This window comes from Oxyura jamaicensis, chromosome 3 (assembly GCF_011077185.1).
Source record: "Oxyura jamaicensis isolate SHBP4307 breed ruddy duck chromosome 3, BPBGC_Ojam_1.0, whole genome shotgun sequence".
Lineage (NCBI taxonomy): Eukaryota > Metazoa > Chordata > Aves > Anseriformes > Anatidae > Oxyura > Oxyura jamaicensis.
In genome coordinates, this window is record NC_048895.1 from 39,321,988 (window position 1) to 39,344,441 (window position 22,454).

At 36.5% G+C, this 22,454-nt stretch overlaps 1 protein-coding gene across 4 annotated transcripts in view; it reads right to left on the minus strand.

Annotated features, from left to right (window-relative positions):
• The window catches only part of RYR2 (ryanodine receptor 2), a 400,228-nt gene that overhangs the window by 89,253 nt on the left and 288,521 nt on the right, over positions 1–22,454 (minus strand). For 3 of the 4 annotated variants that reach the window (XM_035320403.1, XM_035320401.1, XM_035320399.1), the window contains 10 exons: positions 21,248–21,388; positions 18,853–19,016; positions 16,325–16,403; positions 15,575–15,664; positions 14,279–14,416; positions 11,955–12,032; positions 10,877–10,952; positions 5,357–5,483; positions 1,075–1,190; positions 253–317 (listed from right to left, as the gene is read on the minus strand). In XM_035320403.1, coding sequence (XP_035176294.1) covers positions 253–317; positions 1,075–1,190; positions 5,357–5,483; positions 10,877–10,952; positions 11,955–12,032; positions 14,279–14,416; positions 15,575–15,664; positions 16,325–16,403; positions 18,853–19,016; positions 21,248–21,388 — 1,074 coding nt within the window. The remainder of the gene's footprint in view (positions 1–252; positions 318–1,074; positions 1,191–5,356; positions 5,484–10,876; positions 10,953–11,954; positions 12,033–14,278; positions 14,417–15,574; positions 15,665–16,324; positions 16,404–18,852; positions 19,017–21,247; positions 21,389–22,454) is intronic. The other variant, XM_035320402.1, reaches the window with a different exon arrangement.

Here is a 22,454-nt window from a genome sequence, read left to right on the forward strand (position 1 = left end):
CACCTGTTTAATTATATATCATGGAGAAAGGGAATAATGACAGTAAGAATACAATCCTGTAGTGTTTTTTTTTATGTCTGTATTTCATCACTATGTTATTTTCAAGCCATATTTATTATTACTGCTTCCAATCATCAAAATAATTATTTAACACAGAAAGCTGTATATATAACAAAAATAATCACATTCACTAACACTTCTCACTTCAACTGCTTACTATGTTAACAAATAATGAGCAAAGATATACTGTACTTTGGCAAAAAACTTGATTTCTTGTTCATATGGAAAGTGCTCTCCTTTGCCTCTGCTGCCACCATCTGCAGAGAGAAGAAAATTTAGCTCCCTATTATATATCCTAATTACAGTCTATTCTGCATTTTTCTTAAAAAGTGTACACTATAAATAAATAATACTGTTGGTCTTTAGATGTAGATTTAAGATACCACACACAGGAGTTAGAGGCATTTTATGACACTCTTATGAGAAAAAAAAAAATAAAAAATGTCACAGCAAATAAAATGTGCAAAGAAAAATTGTCCAAATAGTCACAGATGCGTAAACATCTCATAGTCTAAAGAGATATGGATACTTATTTGAGATGAAAATCTGATCCTATATGTGTATTTTTCTAGTTATAGGCAACACTTTCGGAAGACTGAACTCTGATTCTTCCAAAAGTGTTGCACTTTCCTCCTGTAGTTCCCAGGAGAAGAAAAATTACCAAATTTTCAATGCATTGTTACAGACTTTTTTAAACAACAAAATTATTGGTTATAACTACCCAAATGAAATTAAACTTGGTTCTCTTCCCCCAATTGCTATAAAACTCACATACTATTGAATAATCTGGTATACATAAACCATTTATCCTTTATTCATTACATTTTCATCTGAAGAATGAATATGGGAAACTAGAATGAATGTGAAACACATAACTCCTCAAAATTCATCATCAACTACAGAAAGCTAGAGGAAAAACTTCGTGTCCGATAATTTTTTATTTTTGGAAACTTTCAGGTTGTTTTTATAATTTCAAACTTCTTAATAAAAGAAAATGAAGAAGGAGTACTATACCAAACTCCAAAATATACTGATGGGCTTCATCCACATATCTTATAAGTTGCTGAAGGAAACTGTAGGCAAAGCGTTTCTCAATGGATGGTGTGTCCAATTCCAGGTCCTTAAATCCTCTGAAATAAGAAGCAAGTCAATTTTTATGTGTGCAGAAGGAATCAAATTAGTTTTACCTCTCCTGATGCCATTTTCTCTGGTAATACTTAACTGCTTATTCATATAAGAATGGTTCGGTTTAAATTAAATAGTACTCTTGCAATTATTTACATTTTGAGCCATTTGTTAAGATGCAATTAAGATTTACCAGACAGAAAGTTGGCAGAAAAGGTGACTACTCAGATTAATCCAGTATCATTTTAATTTCTTTCCCTTACCTGTAAGGTATTAGCATCTTTCAATGTCCTCCATGGATTGATTTTTGACTGAGGGAGTTTTACACTACCAAGATACTTTGATTTAAACAAACAAGCCAGAAGTAAATCTATGACTTTTGCCTAGAAGTCTGTTTGACTGAAGGAACTTTGAATAGCTATGTCGGGGGGAGTCAGAGAGGGAAAGAAGTGTTGGAATTACAATTTGCTTTTCCCAGTGTGTTCCATCATAGTCTGATATGAAAAGCCTATCCTTTCAACAAATCAACTATTAATTTGCAGAGAGCAGTTTCATGATGTAGGCCATTGTCTCCTAGCAATAAACTGGTAATGACCTAAGTGGTTCTGCAGGACCAGGGCTCTAATGACTGAACATAAGGAAGCTATGCTTTACCAGCAAGGTAGTTTGGCACTCCATTGTCAGAACCATGTACATTGCTATTTTGCAAGTTAAAAAAGTAAACCTACCAAGTATAACTGTCTTTATAGTCTCATTTCTGTTCTAATTAAGAACATTGCTGATGGTAGGCTTCAGAAAGAAAGATTCTACAACTAAAACTGCTTTCTCAGTTGATACTTGTCAGGGTACATATGGGGCTGAAGGAATTTGAGATAAGGACAATATTCGGGAAATATGGCCTGAATATTTTTAGAGTGTAATAATTGTGAAGAATTTGTGTTGAAAGGTGGTGAAGTGAGGACAGGTGGAGTGTGTAAATTGTCCACCTTTGTTGGTGTTGTGATAATGTTATGTTGATTTTGTTGTGGAGAATTTTTTGTGGATATAAATGAAATTTGTGAAGATTGCAAGGAATGTTGATGAATATATTTTAATAATAATAAATTCTAAGGTGGGCGCATATGCTTGATTAAGGTTATCTGATTAAGGACCCTCTCAGTGTAAAGGGTGGTAGTAAGAAAGAAGCCATAAACAGGAACACAAAATGTGGTAGAGAAGGAATAAGGGAGAGAATGTCAAAAAACAAACAAACAACAAAAAAAAACTCTCCAGTTAGTCATTGATTGGCCAGTAGGAAACTACAGACACAACTTTGGAGAGAGCCACATGGATTTTGTAACTCTTAAGAGAGGGGAACTTGAATAACATGAGGATTTGGGATATACAAAGGGATCACTGGCACTATGAAAGCTAATGATTGAATGTGAAGGGGAGAGGGAATCAAGGACGATCAAAGCAGGTAATAGAAAAAAAGGGGACAGTCACACAAACTGTGGCCAGTCAGTAACAGCTGTTCAACTAAACACTGCACCTGATCACCACAGTCTGTCCTGTCTTCTTAAGTCCTTTCTTAACTATCCCTCTGTGTAACTCACCATGTCATTTATACGCATGTACTGCAAGGAGTAAGGGTCAGGTATTGGCAAGACCAGGAGGACTGAATACTAGGGCAGCAACTGTAATTAGACTGGGGTTCTAAGTGCCTGTGGTCCTGTGGCACCAGCAACTGGAGAGAATGAGGGTCTCAACACCAATAGCTGGAAAGGAGATAGCTCTTGGTAATGTCTCTATAGGTCCTGCAGGCTTTGAGCACAGAGTTCCAGCTCAGTGGGGAACTGCTGTGAATGGATTTGGTGCTAGCAACTGGAGTCAGATGGTTGGTGGGTGCTCCTAGCCTGTGGTGTCTGCAACTGGAGCAAGTGGGAGTCTCAACTGCCAGCTGCTGGGGCAGGAATGGTGTGTGTCCCAGAAACCAGCCATAGGAGGACAATGTCACTGAGGTGACACTGAAACCAGCCATAGGAGGACAGTGTCAGTGAGGTGAGAGTCTCAGCAGCATGGGCTGGAGTGGGACCCTGGGTCACAGCCCATGCACCTGAGTGCCGGCTGCCTGGGAGAAGTTAAATGTGTTTTTTTTTTCTTTAAACTCAGTGTGCATGAGGGCGCACAAGTGCAATTCACTTGCAAACTTCAAGCTGGACTAGACAGTGAGTAGAAGGCCTCATGTCTGAGCAGGTGTATCAGATGGCCAGATAATTCAAGGGTACCCACAAGTGTAAAGTATTCGTGAGAAATATGCATGAATGTAGGCATCAGTTCACTTATGAGCATCAAAATGGACTAGCTGGCAAGAAAGAGACCGCTGAAGTGGGTAAGAGAGCTCAACATCCAAGCAAAGGTATTGTACAGACAGAGGCTGTGCTGGTACTCAAAGGATCCATGAATGTGCACATGCTTGTAAACTTGGAGAGAAAGGTAAAGGAGGTGGAATGCTTTCACTACTGAACTTCAACCTTTACCATCTAAAGTGGGGGAAGGAGGCTTGACTGTCTGTAATTGTTTTATACATGAGTTGAAGGCAGCACATTGTCCGTAGAAGTCTGTGCAGCTGGGCATGTCATCATCCCTTGTATGTGTGGAGGTAGCTCTGGGAATCGTATTTAAATTCACAGGCAACTTACACAGATTCCCTAGTTACCAGTTCTGAAAATCATCTGAGCTCCTAGACTTGGTTAAAGATGAAAGTTAAGGTTTGAAGGGTCATGGGATGAATTAGAATGGTCACAGTCAAATAAAAGACTGGACAGGAAGGCATGTATGGCTGTAAGACAAGTGGTGAGGGGACAAAGGAAAAACATGAAGCAGATGCATGTTTGTTTAGACAGCACAGTAGACAGGGGCAGCAGGTACATGGAGTTTATCTTGTTAGAAATATCTGCATTTTACTGGCACAGGAGGATGCAGATAAGGCAGGAACTACTTACCAGATGATCAGTGTGTCCAAGTTAACAAATATATTACCATCCCTCTAAAAACCAAAAACCACTTTTCACTTGTGTTTAAGTTAGACAGTAATACAAAAGATTAGTCCAAAAGGAACATGTAACCTTGAATACAGATGAGTAGTCTTTTTAAATTTTTACAGAGGATGAGAAAAATAACCCTTGCTGACATCCCTCTTCATACATGCTAGTCCACTGAAGGCAAGTAAATTGTATTATTCTAGCTATCTTTAAAGATTCTACCTAGAATTATTAGATATGCTGTGGGACTCTATAAATGGACTGAATTTCATATAAAATTTAAAAGAAAGGAAGTGGGCAGATTTTAGGCAGATGTGTTATGCTAATTAATTCACAATGATTATTTAAATCCATCTCTGTGCTTGTTTCATTCTCTTACTAATATTCATATAAATACAAATCTCAGATATGCTTTCAGTCTTTCCTAGTGATTCATATTTCCATTGATTTAGACAATTGATTAAAATTTTATTCTCAATGTATTTAGTAGGTAAATATATGTCCTATTAAAGCCAAAGGGAATTCTGCAGAGAATGTATGCTAACTGAATTATTCATGCTATTTTGATTATTACATTTATTCACTATTATTATATTTATGCTGCAGACTGTATCAGGAAAACTCTTTAAAAACATTGTTTTCATTTCACTCTATTTCAGTAACACTACAAATCAACTCAGTTAAAGAAAGCAATAGTAGATTTTAGAAATGAAACTGTCTTTCTCATCAACACAATTGTCTAGAGATTTCTACAAAGAGGTGTAGGTGTATGATGTGCCTGTAGCCTTAATAATTCTATCACTTGTAGAACATCAACAAATTTACTAACAGTTGGATGTATGAAGACACAATGGAAAGAAGAGGTATGTTACAATGTTGAGAGGAGAGACAGAATACAAATTCATGCATTCTGAAGAACAATGGTTGCAATTTCTGCAAACCCTAAAAACCATAAAATACTTCTTCCTTACAGTGTTCTATATAAAGAAGCTGATCCTTTCCCTCAGGTACTGAAACCTTAATATGACCCTTTGGTTTTGCTTGTTTGCTTTTAATAGAAAAGGAAAAAAATGAAAAAATAAAAATAAAAAACACTACCAAGGAGTTTTAAAAACCTTCTGTGACACTAGCAGTGAACAGAAAATTACCTGGAGACAATATATCCATTGATCTGCAGAAATTTCAGAATATCCTGTGCTTTTTCTCTGTCCTTGGCTTTTTCTTTGGCTGTGAGAGTGTCATAAGGAACAAGAAGTGGATGGTTGCCTCCTCCTACTATGGAATATCAAGAGAATTAAAACATAGTTATAGTATCTGTTGACACAGTAAGTCCTGATATGCAAAAGCACTATTGTAATAACACATAGCATGCTACAGTAAAACCTAGTCTGAAGTACCAACGATTCACTTTTTGGTTTCTTTACACAAACCCGTATTTCTACACAATGTTCAGATTACCTTAGACAGGGCTGCATACATAGTTCTAACATAATCAGTTGCTGTAGATACCAGGAAAATATGTTGGACTTAAAACAAACAAACCAAAAAACAAACAAACAAACAAACAAAAAAACAGCTGAAGAAGGAAAAAGTGCTTAACTGCTATGAACATGCATTATCATTACAACTTGATTTAATGAAATTGAATATATTTCAATAAATAACACATCATTTCAGAACAAAACCAAGATCTGTCATTCCAGAGTTCTGCTTTTAAACATTCTGATGAAAGCAAAAATGGTTCATGTAATTTAGCACGATATATGTCTATCTAATACCTATGAAAGTGATGTAGTTCAATTCTATAGTAATGAATTAAAGCCAGAAAACTAGAGTAGATTTTTCAGATAACTGCCAGTCTCATTAAAAGAATATTGCAAAAACAGAGAGATGAACAGAATAAATTGCACTTGTATTGCTTATAAAATGGGGTTTTGGTAGCTTCACAGTGATAACTAGCTGAACCCACCGCACTGTTCTCTTACTCCCCCTCCTCAAAGGCAAAGAGGGAGAAAGTATCTTGGAAAAAAGGTCACAGGCTGAGATGTGAACTGGGAGATTGCTCACCAATTACCATTATGGATAAAACAGACACAGCATAAAGAGATTAATATAATTTATTGCCTATTACTAACAAATTAGAGCATTGAGAAACTAAAATCAAAATAAAAACTCCACCCCCCCCCCCCCCCCCTCCTCCCCCTCCCCGCCCCCCCCCCCCCCCCCCCCCATTTACCCTTTTCTACCTCCTCCCTGAGCAGTGCAAGGCAAGGGGGAATGGGGGGCTGCAGTCAGACCCTAGCATTTCATCATCTGCCACTCCTTCACAGTCACTCTCTGCCCCTGCTGCAGTGTAGGGTCCCTCCCACAGGATGCCATGCCACTCCATCCCGAACTGATCCTGCGTGGGATGGTCCTGCCTGTTCACACGCAGCAGCTCTTCAACAACTGCTCCAATATGGGTCCATACCACGGGGTCCATCCCCCAGGAGCAAACTACTCCAACATGGGTCCCCCCCAGTCAGCAGATCCCCCCAATCCCCTGCTCCTGTGTGGGCTCCTCTCCACAGGCTGCAGCTCCGGCCCGGGGCCTGTTCCTGCAGGGGCTCTCCATGGGCTGCAGCCTCCTCCAGGCCACATCCACCTGCTCCACCGAGGGCTCCTCCACGGGCTGCAGTGTGGAGATCTGCTCCATGTGGCACCCATGGGCTGCAGGGGGACAGTCTGCTCCACCAGAGGCCTCTCCGCAGGCAGCAGGGGAACTGCTGCTCCAGTGCCTGGAGCACTTCCTGGCCTCCTTCATTGACTTTTCTGTCTGCAGGGTTGTTTCTCTCTCCATTTTCTCACTCCTTACTCTCCCAGCTGCTGTTGCTCAGCAGTATTTTCTTAAATACTTAAATCTGCACTCCCAGAGGCACAGCCAGTGTTGCTCCCTGGCTCAGCTCTGGCCAGCAGTGTGTCCCTTTTGGAACCAGCTGGAGATGGCTCTGTAGAACAGCTTCTGGGCTCATCTTAGAGAGGTCACCCCTACAGCCCCCCTGCTACTAAAACCTTGCCTAAATCCAATACAATGATTTATTGATATCTCTCTAAATGTAGATGGCTAACTTGCCAAGAACATATAGTAGCTATTATTAACACAAATATCTTAGTAAAAACAGACATTCTTAGGTCTTCAACTTCTCCCTCATCACAATACATTTATATGATAATTGCTACAAATTATCATGGTATCAAATTACCATAGAATGGTAAAGGTAATGATCAAACTTATCTAAGAAAAAAATATAAATACAAAAATATAAATAAAAACAAAAAATACAAAAATATAAATATAAATACAGTAAGTCTGTAGTAATATTGTTAAAATAAGGGAACATATTCCTTCAAGAAAATATTGGAGACCTATACTTAGCTGATTTTGTAAGCAACATAAAATTTTCCATGAGTCCTGAGTCCTTCTCAGTAAATGAAAAATGATAACCTATTGGCAAGTAAATTTTGGGGGGAAGTATAGCCCTTTACATTGAGATGATTGTTTCTTGTTTTGTTATCACAAACGTGATCTAATTCCACATAGTACAGCTGAAGACAGATATGTAGAAATTCATGCAAGCATATTAAGTATGTATGTATCTATGAAAGTTAGTAAGACTATAATAGATCATGAACCATAATTAGTACACTCAAATATTCAAGAAGGGGGATTGGCACTTGTATTTTCAGTTAGCTAACATACTTCCATGAGAAGCCTTAAATGAAAAATATAAGCATTTTCTGCATTTTCCTACATAGTAAGGAGATACAAATCAACAAAATTAATTGCTATGATAAAGCTATACTCCTGTTTGCACATGTTGGAGTAAATGCAACTTATTTTCATGAAAGCACACAAATGCTTTAAAAGCTCTCATCATCTAACACCACTAAATCTCTACTCAGTTCAACAGAGATAACAATGGGTATTATCAGGCCTTCTCTTTAAGAAGATTAAACTGAGTCAACAACATAATGAGCCAGTAAGAGCTTACTATGCTGAAAGCCTCAATTTTTTCATTGTTAACCACAGAGCTGTTCTTTTGTTTTTTCTAAGTTATACACACAAATTTTGAATACATGAATAGAAACAATAAATTCAGTGACAAAATTAGACAAATTAAATTATGTACTTGCCTATGAATCATAGAATCATAAAATTACTAAGGTTGGAAAAGACCTCTAAGATTCTCCTAATTTCCAGCCTGAACTTTTCCTGGAGAAACTTGAGGTCATTCCCTCTAGCCCTACCTCTAGCTATCTCCAAGAAGATGGTGACACCCAGCTCCCCACACCTTCCTTTCAAGTAGTTATAGAGAGCAGTAAGACCTCCCCTGAGCCTCCTCTTCCCCAGACTAAAAATCCCAGTTCCCTCAGCCAATCCTCATAAGACTTGTGTTCCAGACCCTTCATCAATTTCTTAGACCTTCTCTGGAGACACTCCAGGGCCTTGATGTCTTTCTTGTAATGAGGGGCTCAAAACTGAACACAACACTTGAGGTACAGCCTCACCAGAGCTGAGTACAGGAGGACGATCACCTCCCTGGTCCTGCTGGCTACACTATTCCTGATACAAGCCAGGATGCTGTTGGCCTTCTTCATCACCGGGGCACATTGCTGGCTCATGTAAACAGCCTTTCCCTCATCCACCTGGAGGGTTATCTGATCATAGAAGGAGATGAGTTTTGTCAGGCAAGACTTGCCTTTCACAAACCCACACTGGCTGGGCTTGGGTTGTGTGATTTCACTTAAGATGACCCATTACATCACCTTTCCTGGCACTGAGGCCAGGCTGACAGGCCTGTAGTTCCCCGGATCCTCCTTACGACTCATAAATTGGCATCACATTAGCAAGTCTCAAGTCATCTGGGCCCTCTCCAGTTGACCATCACCACTGATAGGTGATGGAAAGCAGCTCAGCAATCACATCTGCCAGCTCCTTCAGCATCCTCAGGTGGATCCCATCTAGCCCCTCCAACACTTACATATTTCATCTGCAAAATTTCTGTAAAATTCTGTCACATTAACTTGTTACAGAAAAGTTATATTGAATTTCAACAGAAAGTAGTTTTAAATCAGGTTTGCAATGTAAAATATAATGTAATATATTATTATGTAATGTAGTATGTAGAATATATGTACATGTTATATGTAATATAAATAAATAATATCATCAAATAACCTGATATTTTGACTCCCACTAGTGTTCTAAGTTTAAAGTACTCCATCATTAATTCTGTTTGGTAGTGTCTGTATATGATACAGAAAACATCCAGAATAAATACTCAATAAAAATTTCAAGAAACATTACAAAACTGAAGCTATTTGAAGTCACCTGCTCCAATGACACTGAAGTTTGCCTAAACGCTTCCTTCACTTGCAATGAAAAAATAAATTTAAAAAATGGCATGAAAGGTCGTATCACTGAGAATTCTCATGTTGGCAGTATTGCTGTAATGGATTTACCTAACCATTAGAGAACAGTGGTACGTAATAAACTGAAAGACATCTTGCCAACAGACTGAAAAAAAAATCTAGAGAAAAAAAAAAAAAAAAAAAAGGATAATCCTCCTATGCATTGTATCCAAAGTCCACACTACTGTTTTGTTCTTTAAAAATGTTCTAAAAAAAACATATTTCAAGACTGGAATATATGTATACACACACATACATGAGGAAAAAAACACACTCTTGAAGGCTAGGTTTTGCTCAACTGATAAATGTATTTACATTTCACACCAAGAAATTCTCAATCAAAAGCCTCTTCTTCATTTATTATAGCTGGCTCTAGTCATTTCAGTCCCATCTTCCGTTGCATAATACTGTAAATACATAGCATTCTCATTGAAGTGCTGCTCAAAGGTAAAATCTGTGTTCAAAGTTGCTAAGTATACTAGATGCATTCAAATATTAGTGTTCTTGTAGCCTACAATTTCCCAGAATTAGTCCATCCTGCAGCTACTTAACCTGAATAAAGTTTAAAAGAAAAAGTCTATAAAAATTAAAATAAAATCTGTAATAACGGGAAATATAATTAAAGGTATGTAAATTTATACTGATTTATCAAAGAACCCTTTCAGGTGTAATTTTACTTTTTCATAAAACCTTAACTACTCTAATTTAGCTAGAGGCTTATGTATAAAAATGCAAGCACACAATAAAAGGAAAAAAAAAAAAGGTCAAATTTGGTGTATAGTGTTAGATTTGAGACCTTTGGATAACACAAAACCCGAACTTCAGACATATCTTTAATACATAAACAAAGAAACGTATTTAACATAGAAGGGACAAGAGTGGCACTATATATCACAAAAATCATCACTTAGATAAGCAGAGATCACAGATCATATTAAGTTGTTTACACGGAATCAAGGATCTGCTCTAGGTTTATCCATTTGTCAATTCAAAACATCCTTTTAGATCTATCTGAAATAAAAAGGTACTTCAAATGAAACTGAGTTCAGAGACCACAGGGCAATAACCTGACATAAAAGCTAGAAAGAAAATGTATTAATGTATCTTTCTGTATTGCAATGGAATTGGTAAACTACTTCAGCAAGAAATGTTACACTTGATATTATAAAAGCTCAGGTAAACTTCTAGACACTAATAATAGCTAGAGTTTACATTACCTTTTGCTTCAAGCTCCATTTTCTTTTTCTTTGCCCATATGTTATGGTAGTTTTCAGCCATCATCTCTGCCATAGCCTTAGGAAAATTGAGAGTTTAATGATATGCGCTGCAATGGCCAACTCCCAAGGAAGAATAAATTTCTAGTTGATATTAAATAACAACTTTTGGGTACTAGCAGTTTCCATACAATTACACTGTAAAGGTTCACCAAAACCAGGAGTTATGATATAGCATTTTGTTAGGATGGGTATACATAGGCAGTAATGCTGAATACAGAACTGTTAAAACAAAAAAGAAGGAACCACATAGACAAGGAGGAAGAGTGCTGGCATTTCAGACAGGGACTTCATTCTCAAATCAAGGTGAGGAAGAACACTCTGAAGGCCTTAGTAAACAAAACAAAGGACAGCAGACCTGTCCTTTGGACTGTGCCAGAATTGTTGGTGGTGGACATAACAGTCAGCGACTACATGGATATTGCCTGGTTGATGTGGATACTCCTTTGTGTAAGCACACTGTTAGAAGCACCAACCGTTTTACCAGGGACTCCATAGATGGAGATGGTTTTTTAATGAGCAGGAAATTCTCCTCTAGTGTGCACAATGAATAAGTAAATTCTTATAAAAACTCTTTCAGACTGGTAAACTAGAAACTAGACCCCAAACCTACAAGATAAGCCAGAAAAGTTCTCTCCAGTCTCCAACTAGTAAGAACTACTACTGCCTACTACTCCTAGCATGAGACAACTTTTTATACTCTCCCCTCCTGTCCTCTTGACTGTATACTGTCTCCATATTTCCAGCTGCAGAATTTTCTAGGTTACATTTTTCATTTCTTTCATGGACCTACAGTAACATATTTCTTTCAAGAAAAGAGAAACTTTCAAGCCTTTCAACAAGAACCATGTTTTTTGAAGTAACAGAGGATCAAAAAGCAGTGGTGAAAAATACAAAAAAAAAAAAAAAATAAAAGCATATCAAAAGAAATAACAGAAACCACAAAACTTGTTTTCAATAAATTAGGAGAAAATTAAAAATTGCATTGTCAAAAATGTTAGGAATACTATTTCTGACTTACATGTACATCTCTGGAGAGAGTGACATTGCTCATGTCAATTGCTCGAGGACTGTAACCATGGGCTGCATCTACTGAGATCTGAATGACAGACATGCAAAACAACAAAGTTGTTGGAGTTGTACACAAGTATTTGATATGAAGAACTTAACATTTACAAGATACTGAAAGTAATGAAAGTACTTAGGCAAAAAAGTGCCCTCTATGGGGCAAAAGGGTCCTATATGGCCCATCTGAAAAGACAAAAAGGGTGGTAAACTTAAGCTACGTGTAGGTAAAGGTCTACATTTTTTGTTCCCAAAAACGGAAGTCAGACACAAACCCCACATATGCAAATTCAAATTTCACTTGAAAACATGTTTAAGATCTGAACACACCATGAGTAATGATGTACCAAAGTTATGATTAAATCTCTGCATTTACTAGCAATTTTTATCCAAAGAAGATGGCCAAATCCTAGATCATCTACTTTAAGGTGAATTCAGGCAATAATCAAGCTTCCAATTTTTTTGTATTCAAGCCTATTTCTATATGGAATCTACTGAATATGATACTTGTCTGTTTCCTTCTGTCATCCTCCCAGCTCAGAGAATACCACCATTTTGTCATTAATTCTTTTTACTGACTAAATATGTCACTGGCTTGCTCATTACATTGAAACAAAAGGTCAAAAAAGGATAATTAGCAGAGAAATGCTGGATAGCAAGAAATGTGGCTAGAAATGGGAGGTTACTGGGCCTTCCTCCACAGGTTCTGCTTTAACAGATAAACTCATGTCCTCCACAGGAATGTCTTCCTTGAAAAGGAACAGTGGCCAGAATTTTATTCCAATGTCTGACAGTGTATTTAGATGCGCATATAAAAACATGTACAAGGCCTTAAAAAATATTAAAAAAAAAAAAATCAAAGGCCGCCTTTAAGAAGGTATTTCTGTCAGAGAAAAGACTAACATAATGGACATGTGTGCAGCACACAGTAAAAAAAAAAAAAAAGTTCTGAAAAGTAATTGTTTTGTTTTCTAAAGCAATCAGTTCAAGTATTGTTACATCAACACAAAGATACTGATTAAATATAGTTACAATTTCTCAGTGAACAAAGGAAAATGCTAGATTTTGTGTGTGACAACAGTACTACATACAATTTTAAACTTACATACAACATTTTAAACACATAATGGGTATAAATGTGATAGCGTACTCTGAAATACTGGTGTTCTAGAATTCAGTAACTCTTTTAGTACATTTACATAATATCATTAGAGTATGGGAAGACTACCTTATCTACAAAACCTGTTTGAAAAAGTTATGTAAATCGAGTCTTATTGTAAAGCTACTAATTCTAAAATGTTCCTTATGCTTAAGGTATATACAAATACCTGTCAGTATAGTGTTTGTGAGCAGTATTACAAACACTCAGAAGTCAGGAAATTTGGAAAACAAGATTTTTAGAAGGATATTATAGTTTGCAAATTATAATTTTACTTCCTCCCAAGTGTTAAAATCAAATGTTGTGATAGACACTTTCTAGTATCTAGAGAGTGGACAGGAAGGTTCATCTGCTTATTTTTCACAGGTATTCTGCCAGACTTTCACATATCAGCTGAAGAGAGATGAATAGAGAGAAGGGGAAGAGATTTTTCCCCTCCATTTTTCCCCCTGCTGATCTGGCTCTATACTTGGTTCTGTGAATGAGACACCTCATTTTAATTTGTAAATAATATACACCTGTAAGAGAACACATTGCCAGTATTGTTCCATGTTATCTTAACAGCATTTTGATTTAAGAAGGCTATCGTGATGGAAAAAGAAATACTTTTAACATTTTCTGAATTTTGGCCATCTACAGATGTCAACTTTATGCTGCATTAACATTAATATTTGTATTCATTTTCTGTTTTTAAAAAAGCCAAAATAAAAATGATTTGTATCTGTACCTTTACTTATTTCTTTACTTACTTAAGGGCATCCATGGCTACATAATTCCAAAAACCATATCTTAATGCCCAATATTGATGTGTAATAACCTACTGGATGTAATAATTCAACTAACTTTAAATCAAGTTAAAAAAATCATATTTCAATTTTGTATAGTTTTTTATTATTATTATTATGTTTATTAGCTCATTATTTTGAAACAGGGAAAGAAATTCCAGATTCAGTGAATAGAAATCTAAACTGATCTTCAGTGTTGTACAATTGCTTGTAAAAAAATACCTTCTTACATTTGGTATGTATTGGAGTATTATTTCATCACTTGTAAAATCAAAGAATGAAGAGCATGTTTTGCATGATTATTTTTTGCAGTAAATTTACAATAAAGTTACTTACTTGACTGGTTTGAGATATGCGACGTGTCCGATTATACAGTGCCATGGAATCTCCCTCCCGTGTTCTTTCAATCCGCCATCCCCATGCCAGCATGGTTTTCAGTGATTCTTTGATTGGCCATCGATAAATTTCTTTCTCCTAGAAAAAATGCATAGGCAATAATTACATTGTTTTTCATGTAGCTGTACAGAGCAAATATATATGTGTGTGTATATATATATATATATATATATATATATATACATACATACATACAGAGAGCGAGCGAGCTGTTGGGCTTCTGCTTAGTTACACTGAGATTCAAAGAATTATACTGAAATCACCCCTCATGGAAAAGGGATACTACAACGAAGCAAATAAATCATACAAGATATTTCAGAATATATTTATAATTTCAGAGGTGGGCAAAATTGTAACCCTACAGCAAGCTGACTTATCACAGGGATAAATAAGAGTGCTAATGGCATGCTCAAATATGAGCTCAAAGGTGGAGCAGTTAATTATCATGAGTAATGTGGCATTTTTTCTGCTTTATGAAACAAACCATACAATCACAGAATCATAAAAAGTCTACATAGGAAGAAACCTCTGGAGATCATCTTGTTCAACCTTCTGTTAAAGTCAGATTACCTAACCAAATTCGGTTAGGTTATCTAGGGATCTGCCGTGTCATGTCTTGAATATTTCCAGCAAATTACTTACGTTGGCAACCTACTCCAGTGTTTAATCATTCTCAAGGTAGCAGGATTTCCAGAAAGCATTTCTGCTGAAGCAACTTAAACCCACTGCCTTGCCCTGTCATTGTGCATGCCTGTGAATAGAATAACTACATCTTCTCTGTAACTACTATTTAGATACTAGGAGACTGAGATTAGCCCCCGCGAGCTTTCTTTAAATTGAACAAACCCAGTTCCTTCAACCTTGCTTCATTTATCAAGTTTTCCAGTCTCCTAATCTAATCCTGGTGGACCTCTGCTGGAGGAGACCAGAAAAAGACAATCTAAATCTTCACTGAGCATTCCTGGATGACCTTACTGTAAGAATATACTGGTGTTATGACACTCAGTTTCACCATTCAGACATGAGAGAAAATAGATTGAGTGACCTACCTATTGCATAATAAAGCCCTATTGTCTCTTTCTGAGATTTTGAGGAAGGCAACTCACACTAGCTGATGCACTCAAAAAAAAAAAAAAAAATTTAATTTAAGTGATGTAAGCATTAGGCAATATTTTCACAATGAAGGATACAAACTATTGATCTCCCAGGATGAAGAAGTATGAATAAATTCCTCACCTTTTCAGACAGTAATTTGTATTGTTTCATTAACGGTTGCACTTTTGCAGATTCAGAATATGTTTCACCATATGTCCATCCATTGGCAAACTAAAAACAGTAACAAATACAGAGAAAAAAATAGGGGAGAGTGAAAAAATATTTTAAAGTTCTATTTTTCTTTGGACAAAGGAACAGAACAATCTTTCTGTAGGTCTGTTCTCTTAAATTTCCTCTCTACTATTTTGTCAGCATTTTCTCAACCAAAATTTATCCACATGCAATGAAATCAATCATAAGAATACCATTGTTTTTAAAAATTAGTGATTTATTGAAGCAAACATTTCAATGTATTTTATTTTTATTGATTTCCTTTAGATATCTATATAGATACAGATATATAGTTGAGGAACAGTTTTTAATACTTGGCACTAGAAACTATCCAAAGGCATAACAATCCAAAGAGTATTTTCCATTAAAAAACATAAATTTTAGGTCAATAAAACTCTTTAAATGATTACCAAGTATATTTAATTAAAAGTCAACAATAAAAATAATGAAATGATGAAACACTATTTTGAAATACTCATGTGGGCTTATAGATGTCCCACCTCCAAAAAATGCGCTACAAGAAAACGTATATTTATATCTTACCTACATATCAATTTGGAGCATAATGAAAAATAAAAATATTCAGAGAAAAATCTTTCTAAGATTAAATGGATACAAATAAATAATCTGATTTAGCTGTAAGAGTAATACAGACTTTACCTTTTCCATTGACCATTTATCATGAGAATGTTCTGCATATTTGTTAATGAAATATTCTAGCTTTTCAGGGATTGTGATGCTGAAAGTGAATGAGAAAAAAAAAAAAACATTATATCACACATGCTAAAATGTGAATTTCTGTTTTGAAGAAAAAAATAAAAATATATAATTTACAACACATACTTCCACTCAAAGCATCTTACTGTGCTGGTTTCCTCACTTAGAGTTTGCTCCAAGCCCCAGTTAAATCAAAGACAAAATCTGACCTCTTTAATGGGTGCTGAATGAGAACCCCAGCTGTTGTAAGACTTTTGACACACATATGTAAGGAAAATTCAGTGATATCCAGTACTCATGCTTTTTGTCATTTATTTCTATTACTAGCATTCATTTTGAGATTTCAGATAATAACTATATTGTTATATCGTAGCTTCAGAAATGGAGTAATGTATTACACAGTCCTCTACAAATTAAGCATCCTAACAGCCCTTTTTGAAACACATCATGTACTTTACATATTCCTATAGACTTTATTATATACAAGAAGAACTTTAATTTATAACTCAGAAGTTATATACTCAAGAGTTTATTTTCCAACACCCCAGTGAATAGCTTAAAAATATAAAAATCCCTACTGAAACCAGAAATAAAAAAAAAATAAACATTCTTAACCAAGGACTAATGTAAGCAGTAAAAGAAAAGCAGCTATCCTTAACTATCAAACAATCACAGACAGAAATCCCTTCCAAAAATGATTTATTACATATCACTATTTTTGTGCTTCTGCATTCTTACAAATGAAGGGGAATAACTGCTTCTTCATCACTTTTGAAATAGCAAACTCTTTCTCCTAGGACAAAGAATTTAGTCAGCAAGTGTTATAGTTCCATCTACTGCAAAACTGAAGAGTGTGGTTTTTAATCTTCAGTCACAATGAGAATCACAGAATTGTAGGGGTTGGAAGGGACCTCCAGAGATTAGCAGGTCCAACCCCCCTGCCAAAGCAGGTTCCCTAGAGCAGGTTGCACAGTTAGGCACCCAGATGGGTCTTGTATATCTCCAGAGAAAGAGATTCCACAACCTCCCTGGGCAGCCTGTTCCAGTGCTCCATCACCCTCACTGTAATGTAAAATAAAATGATGTCATATACCAGTTTGCAAGAGCCTAATAAGGCTGGCCAGAAAATATTCATCCATCAGTAAATTAATTTTTTGTTTCTTTGTTTGGAAGTGTGTATTTTAGGGGGAACTCTACTGATAGTATAATAACTTGCATAATTTCAGAAATGCAGTAAGTGGACAAGTACAATGAGGTTATATTATTGATATCTTTATATGAATAGAGCTTGGACTGGTAAGCAATGGGATGCAGGACTGGCATGTAAAGGAGTATAAGACTGGCTGGAAATGATAATGATCAATGCAGTGCTTTCTTTGTCTTGAAACATCATGGAACTGTTGACTCCTAAGGAAATGAGATGACTGATGATTTTGGTGATGTTAAGTAATATTTTCTGAGGTTTTGAATTTATACGTGCTATTTACAATTTTTCTCTGGAAGTATACCAGAAGAAGTATTCTTTGATTAATTAACAGATAGTATAATACACTCACTAAGTTTTGTTAAATCTTCATATATTTTAAATACATCTTAGACAAATTAATTTTAGTGGTGATTGATGTGGGTCCCACATACCAGTCTAGATAATTGCTTCTGCTACCATATTTCAGTGTACGCATGTGTACAAACATACTGTATCAAAAGTATCAAACTACTGACACAGCATTCTGTTTTCTGAACATTAACACAGACAGAAAGCTCACAAGGGCAATTGAAGCAAATGTTCTACAAATGGTATTTTCAAGTTACAGTGAACAACCACACCACTGTAAGACGCTATTCTATACAAAGGAGAATACGGACCCAACTGTAGTAAAAAATAAGGACACAAAAATCCCTTTCCGATATGCGTTCTTTCTGAGTAACGTAATTAAAAGAGCACGGTCAGAGTCTGACTGCCTGGAGAGAATGAAGTTCTTCCTACTTCCCCATTATTTGTAGTAAAAAGAGACTACATGAAGGCACGATCATCATCATTTTCTGCAGGTAGAGTGTTATTCACAGGCAAAAAAAAAGAGTGTCTTAGCACATGTAAATAATGACAGGGATGATATAGAGCTCTCTGCTTCTCCTTTACATAGGAACATGCTGTCTGTAGCAGACTTCCAAACGTAACTGGAGAGCTCTATCTGAGGTTGAAAATGCATTAAAAATCTGCAAAGTTGACCAAAGAAACAGTAATGTCACTGGATGCTTATTATTTGCTTGTTATTATTTAATGCTTTTTCTTATTTAAAATAAGCAATACAAATGAAAATATAAAGTTAAGGTCTCCATTTTATTTAGAAGATGAGAATTCAGAAGAGTCATGAATAAAAGCTGTAACTTCACATCATATCCAGCAACAGACTCCATCCTTCTTTTACACATTCATTATAAAAAATAGCTGCAACAAAATAATTCCTTACTTGGATGTATCAACAGGTTGAGGATTAAAGTTCCCTTCTGAATCCATTGAAGACTGTTTTTCCATCATATTTACATAATTTGATTCCATATAGTCTGGAGGTAAGGCCCCTGCAACTGCACTCAAACAAGGCAAAGCCAGTTTGAACAATTCTTGTTCATATTTCTGTGGACCACACAAGAGATAAAATTAATAGTCAATGGAAGCTATTGACATCGTTAGTAAAATTGAAACAGCTACATGTGAGAACAAGCAGCCACAGAATGGCTTTCTTAGTGCAAAATTGAATTTCTGTTCTGAAAATAAAGGAACCTGACTGCACAAAACTTTAGTATAGACGAAAGATAAAGCTAGGATCGAGTAAGCCTAGCTCCTGCTAAAGTAAATGGAAAAAGCAGTGATATTCCTGGGAGCAACACTAGACATTTTTCAAATGTCTGGTAGCACAGGAACATCCATAGCATTTCCCAACACTTAGATTTGAAATGAAACTCATAAAAGTTTAAGCAAGTTGGTTAAAATATTCACAGAAAGAACAACAAATAAATATGAATTTATTTATTACTATTAAACCTTTGTCCACCATAGGGTTGAGCCAAGGGTGATCTAATCACAGCTTACTAAGCAAAGGAATATGAATTAGAATTAGTATAGGTCTTTACCCACAGACCCACAAAGATGATTGAGTCCAAATGCCTGACCACTTCAGTGCTAATGAAAAGTTAAAGCATAATATTGAGGGCATTATCCAAATGCCTCTTGAAGATTGACAAGCATGGGGCACGTTACAAGAAAGCCTGTTACACCATCCTCATGGTAAATAAATTTTTCCTGATGTCCAGTCCTCCTGATGTCCAGTCCTCCCCTGGTGAAGCCTGAAGCCATTCCTACACCTCCTGTCATTAGTAACTAGGGATAAGACAAGAGAACCTCTTGTGGTGGTTTTACCGTGCTAGGCAGTTGAACACCACAACCGCTCTCTCACTCCCCCTCCTCAGATGAGGAGGGGAAGAAGTAAAGGAAAGAACAACTCACGGGTTGAGACAAGGATGATTTAATTAAAAAGGGGAAATATATATATATATATATATAATTAAGGAAATATTATTATTAATTAAACAATTCAACTAAAGGGAAAAAAGGGAAAGGGGAAAAGGGAGGGGGAAAGGGAATAACTAAACAAAACAAGTAAAGGCTATGTGGAAGTGCAGAGGAAAGAAATTACTCTCTACTTCCCACAAATGAGCGATGCTTGACCACGTCCTTGAAGCAGGGCCTCAACGCACGTAGCCAGTGTTCGGGAGGAGGACAGACGTTTTCGCAACGAGAGCCCACCCCTCCCCTCTTCTTCCTTTTTCCACCTTTTATTGCTGAGTGTGACATCATATGGTATGGAATATCCCTTTGGGTGGTTTAGGTCAGCTGCCCTGCTGATGTTTCTTTCTCACTTTTTGCCCACCCCCTAGGAGGGTCAGAGAGAGTCCTGATGCTGTGTCAGCACTTCTCAGCAGCAGACACAACACTGGTGTGATACCACTGCTGTTCTAGCTACAAGTGCAGAGCGCAGCACTGTATGGGCTGCTGCAGGGAAAGTTAACATCCCAGCCAGACCCAGTACACCTCTCTCTTTGCTTCCCCTCCTCAGGAAGCCATAGAGAATAGTGAGATTGCCTCTCAGCCTCCTTTTCTCCAAACCTGATAAACCAAGTGTCCTCAGCCTCTCCTCATAGGACATGCCTTCCAGCCCTCTTATCAACTTGTTGCCCTTCTCTGGATGCACTCAAGTATCTTAAAATCCATTTTACATTGCAGAGACCAGAACTGCACACAATATTCAAGGTGAGGCTGTATCAGTGCTAAATATAGCATCTCTTTCGACTAGCTGGCTATGCTGTGTTTAATGCATCCCAAAATGCAGTTTGTCCTCTTGGCTGCCAGAGCACACCACTGATTCGTGCTGAGCCTACTGTCAATTAACACCCCTAGTCCCTTTCTGCAGAGAGGTAAGTGGCTGGAGAGCAGTCCTGGTTTTCACCTCACAAACTATACTTCCTTAAACTGCATATTTCCGCTATCTGCAGGTGCTTGAATTTGCCTGTAGGTCTGTGAAATGTAGTTGACCTGTACAGATATACTTCAAGATTACTTCATTATAAATATAAATATATATTTAAAGAGCAGACAAAAAGGTATACCTATGTTTCATCTGAAGATAGAACAGGAAGATTTAAACTAGAAGTCTTCAGTTTACTGAAGTCTGTATTTTTCTTTTAAGGTAGATAACACAGGGTTATCTACCTATTTACATAAGGTATGTAAAAGTGACAAATTATAAAAAAAAAAAAGTTGCACAATAAAGCTTTTGTTAGCAGTAGATGGATAGTAATATGAATTACCTTTTGAGACAAAGCGTCAAAAATACCCCAGAACAACTTTCTGGATAAATGAAGTTCTTCTTCTGAGGCAGCACCAAAATTACCCCATCCACCTGGCAAACAATAATACTTCCAGCATCTTTCATAATGATTTGTCAGCAACTAAAATAGAAGATATTTCAAAAGCAAATAAAATACAACTGCTGAGGTTCTGCAATTCTGGCACTCAACATGTACAGGTACTGCCAGAACAATTTCTAACTTTTATAAAGAAGGCATATTATGTATTTATTCTTTAAACTGTTGGTGGACATACCCACAGTACGAGCAGCTTTTACTTTTTAACGATACAAAAAACATGTGACAGAGGATCATTTTTCCCAGCACCACCAGAACCCTGACAGCTCAGATGAAGACAAGAAGTCACCTCCATCAGAATGCTGCTATTCCAAACACTGCTGTTGGTTGGGTAAGATAACAGAATCATGATTTACACTAGTTCCCAATTACTCTTTATGTGTCTGGAAGCTATTCAACAATAGCTCCCAGTGAGACTTATCTCTTCTGTGAGCTGTGAAATGTGCAATCAACGTACCCTCCTGTCCTCTATTACAATTGGCAGCAAGCTTTATTCTCTACCCCTCTTTCATTACAGACATATTTATTCTTACATTGTTAAAAAACTACAGATTATTAGGGAGTCAAATGGTGCAAGGACCTGCTACTAGGTATTTGCCAAACCAAAAAATCACAGATTTTGCATTTAATGAATCCCTCTCTGTTCCTGAGTCACAAATAGGAGGAGGAAAAAGCAGTTATACATAAGTCTCTAAAGACCATCCCAAATGACAATGAATTTCTGACATAAATGAAGTATAAAAACCTAGTCCAATTCATGAGTGCATGTACAAAATTTTTCCTAAGGTATAGAATGCTCTGGAAAAATTGGCCAAAAATTTAATTCAGAGTTTAACAGTTGCTCAGAGAAAAAAAAAAAAAAAAAAAAAAAAAAAAGTTTCACCAAAAAGTTTCAACATTAATTTGCAAAGCATTCTGGCAAAATATTACGTCATAGCCAGTAAAGAGATGTCAGGATACCCTTTTTTTCAAGTCAGAACAAATGACAAGATGGAAAAGTGCAGATACTCTTAAGTATGCAGAATTAAAGACCGTAATTAAATATATAATTTATTCTATTTAAGTATAGAAGTGAGGCTTTTGTTTGGGG